Here is a 3964-nt window from a genome sequence, read left to right as displayed (position 1 = left end):
TGATCAGCACATTCCTTCAACACTTTTCCGGGGATGTTGTCTGGGCCAGTTGCTTTGTGCGGATTAATCCTCCTGAAGGTACTCCTTACTTCTGCTGAGGTCATGTAGGAGGAGATGTATGAAGGCAGCAGACCAAGAAGTTATTTAAAGATGAAAATGTACCAGTGAAAGAAACTACTTGAAGTTATTGATGACCAGTTAACCAGTGAATACAGGGTGCAATAGTGGGTACGGTAGTTACAGCCAGTTATGAATCTTAACGCACCATGACAGACAGCATTCAACATCTGCAGGGTGCATGTAAGGGCGTTCATGTAAATAATGTCACTGTAATCAATGGAGGGACAGAAAGTCGCATTTACAAGATGTTTCCTAGCATTCAGAGTTAGATTTATTTCTGAAAAACAAACCCAGTTTAACTTTCAGATTCTTTACCAAGTTTTCCACGTGGAGCTTAAAGGAGAGATGTGAATTGACCAATATACCCTAATATTTATAGGAATCGACAAACTCAATAGAAGCACCATTTGAAGATAAAATCGAAGTAAGACCTGCTGGGACCGACTTCCTGTTTGAAAACAACATCCCTTTGGTTTTATCAGCATTTAGCACAAGTTTGAGATGGAACAAATCTGACTGGACAATGTCAAAAGCTGATTGTAAAAGCTGGAAAACCTTAGCAACTGCTTGACAATAAACCACTGTGTCATCAGCATAGAAATGTAAGGATGCATCAGGGATGGTCTGACCCACATTACCTATGTAGATTGTAAAGAGGGTGGGTCCTAAGACTGAGCCTTGTGGTACACCATTGTTGACCATTAAATAACTGGAAGAAGTACCATTATGCTGAACACATTGTCTCCGATCTGAGAGATAGTTAGAGAACCAACCAATGGTGTGATCTGAAAAACCAATCTCTGAGAACTTATGACACAAGATGTCATGGGCAACAGTGTGAAAAGCTTTAGACAGGTCTAAGAAAAGTACAGTACAATAATCCTTAGTGTCCAATGCTTCAACAACATCATTAATGTCATTGATCAGGCGTAATGATCAGGTGGTTTGAATTATTATTCCTCAAAAAGAAAATTTTTACTTTTGAAGCCAGATTACGATCAGTTTTTACATCTCTGTTGAACTGCTTTTCACTCACAGGTAGTTGAGAAGTGTCTGAGTCTAGGAGCCCAAAAGGCTCTGTATATAGCAGCAGACATGGCGAATGAGTCCGACCCCGACAAAGTGGTGGATTTTGCTCTGGAGAAACTGGGAGGTTTGGATTACCTGGTTCTCAACCATATTGGCTCGACCCCTTTTAGCATGTGGGACGGAGATGTGGAACACACCAGGTGGCTAATGAAGGTAATGAAGCATTTTGATGATCTATCAGCACACAAAATCAAGAGAATAGCCTGACCTGTGTGTGTGTTTTGAAGGTCAATTTCTTCAGCTACATACAGATGGCCTGGAAAGCTTTGCCCTCCCTTGAGCAAAGTAAAGGATCTCTGGTAGTGGTTTCATCAGTTGCAGGTAAATATGCATCAGTAAGTTAAGCTACATGAATTTTACATGTATATACACACACACACACATATATATATATATATATATATATATATAAATACATACATACAGTACATATATATATTTTTTGTGAAGTAATGAACAACTTTTTATCAAAAAAGCCTCTGTTTTGCCATTACAACATGCTTTTTATTGCCAATTGTTTTTATTGCCTTAAGGATTTGTTAGTTTAATATGTTGTAATATTTCGGGCTTTTCCTTCTTCAGGAGTCTCTACAGCGAGTCATCCTCCTCCATCTCACTCTGTCCTTTACATCCTCTGTCCTCACTCCCATCTACCTCCATGTCCTCTCTAACTGCATCCATATGCAGTATCTTCTCTTTGGTCTTCCTCTTTGTCTTTTTCCTGGCAGCTGCATTTCTAACATCCTTCTACCAGTATACCCACTGTCCCTTCTCTGGACATGTCCAAACCATCTCAGTCTGGTCTCTCTAACTTTATTTCCCAGTTGTTCAACCTGTGCTGTACCTCTGATGATCTCATTCCTAATCTTATCCATCCTTGTCACTCCTAAGGAGAACCTCAACATCGTCATTTCTGTCACTTCCAGTTCTTTCTCCTGTCTTTTTGTCAATACCACTGTCTCCAGACCATACAACATAGCTGGTCTCACAACTGTCTTGTAAACTTTTCCTTTGACTTTTGCTGCCACCGTTTTGTCGCAAAGAACTCCTGAAACTTTTCTAAATCCACTCCATCCTGCCTGGACTCTCTTTTTCACTTCTTTACCACATTCCCCATTTTCCTGGACAGTGGACCCCAAGTACTTGAAGTCCTGCACCTTTGTGACCTCTGCTCCTGTGGCCTCACTGCTCCATCTGTCTCCACCCTTTGTACTGTAAATGTACACAGTATATTCTATACACGAGCTAAGTAAAAATGCACAGTATTCTGTGTGCATGACCTTAGTAAATGTAGATGGAATACTGGGTGCATTATATTATTAAAACGTACACAGTATACTGTGTACATGACCTTAGTAAAAGTACACAGTAAAGTGTGAACTTGACCTTAGAAAAAGTACAAAATATACACAGTATACTGTATACATGACTTTAGTAAAAGTACAGAGTATACTTTGTTGTAATATTTAAACATATTTAAACTAAACCCTGTCATAAGCTTCATTAGAAGAAGCAGGATCCTGTATAAAATGTAAATGCAGAATTCAATAATATGAAAATTTCATAAGCCCACATTATAGTCACAAGGTAACAAAATAAACATACACATACCTAATGTCTAAATTAAGAAATCAACAACCCATTTTTTTTGGGGGGGGGGGGGGGTAATGGGGAGGGGGGCGTAATTTAGAATCTAATGGGTTCTGGGTTCTACAGAAATCCATGAAGTCAGTACATTGTCTTAACAAGGATAGAAATGCATAGATATACTTTAGCGTGTGTATGTGAATGTAGATTTTAAGCTTTTGAAAATGTTTTTTAATGCAAAGAAAATTGTTTTTATTATTATTACATAAAAAGGTCACAATAATAAAAATTAAAAAAACTACTTTTTCTCAAATAATTTTAGACATTCTTTAGGCCCAGTCTTTTTTCAGACATTTTGGCTCCACATAGACAATTGTTTATGATCTGCAGGTAAAATGCCCACTCCGTTTGTAGCGCCATACACTTCAACAAAATCAGCTCTAAATGGGTTCTTTGGATCCTTGTACCATGAACTGGCTTTGAAGAAGAGCAACGTGTCCATCTCTATTTGCACACTCGGCCTTATTGATACTGAAACGGCTATGAAGAAAGTCAGGTATGTCAAAAGTGTAAATACAAACGTGTGTGTGCATGCATGTGTGTGAAAAGAAAATGCAAAAAAAAAAAAAAAGCCTCATTAACTGCACTTGAGCTCTTTGCTTTAGCTTAATGCAGGATGTTTTTTGTATCTCAGGGGACTTGTTAAGATGCCGGCCTATCCTGCCACAGAAGCAGCGTTGAACATCATCAGAACTGGAGCAACAAGGCAGCAGGAGCTTTACTACCCCTGGTTCACATACATTCCATGTCTCATCAGAGACTGGTTTCCTCCTCTGATGAATTATCTTGCCCAGAACTCCATAAAGTACAATCCATAAAAATCAAATATCTACAGCACTGACACAATAAATGGATTAAAATTTCGATGGAATTTAAAATGTAGTCATTTTCTTTTATGAAGGTCACTTCTAGACTGACCTTTGATGACAGAAGATGGGTGCACCTTAGTCCTACAAGTTTCTGCCAGGCTTTAGCTGGTGACCTTTAGGAGTACCTATTGTGTATTATCTACCACACTAAATTTCCCTGGCTGACTATTATATGTAAGATTTTATTTTGTCTTTAGTAACAAGCCTGAACAGTACAACTTGAAACGTGAGTCTGCTTT

The 3964-nt window shown here is 38.5% G+C and overlaps 1 protein-coding gene across 1 annotated transcript; it reads left to right on the top strand.

Annotated features, from left to right (window-relative positions):
• Positions 1 to 945: 945 nt before the first annotated feature.
• On the top strand, positions 946 to 3681 carry hsd11b1la (hydroxysteroid (11-beta) dehydrogenase 1-like a). Its single transcript, XM_037674279.1, has 5 exons — positions 946 to 957; positions 1159 to 1362; positions 1437 to 1530; positions 3187 to 3352; positions 3491 to 3681. Exons 1-5 carry the CDS (start codon positions 946 to 948, stop codon positions 3672 to 3674), a joined length of 660 nt encoding a protein of 219 aa, XP_037530207.1. The 3' UTR covers positions 3675 to 3681.
• Positions 3682 to 3964: the final 283 nt, after the last annotated feature.

Source organism: Nematolebias whitei, chromosome 3 (assembly GCF_014905685.2).
Source record: "Nematolebias whitei isolate Nwh7 chromosome 3, NemWhi1, whole genome shotgun sequence".
NCBI lineage: Eukaryota > Metazoa > Chordata > Actinopteri > Cyprinodontiformes > Rivulidae > Nematolebias > Nematolebias whitei.
The sequence above is the reverse complement of the archived record's forward strand: the minus strand, read 5'-3'. Positions and strand labels throughout refer to the sequence as shown.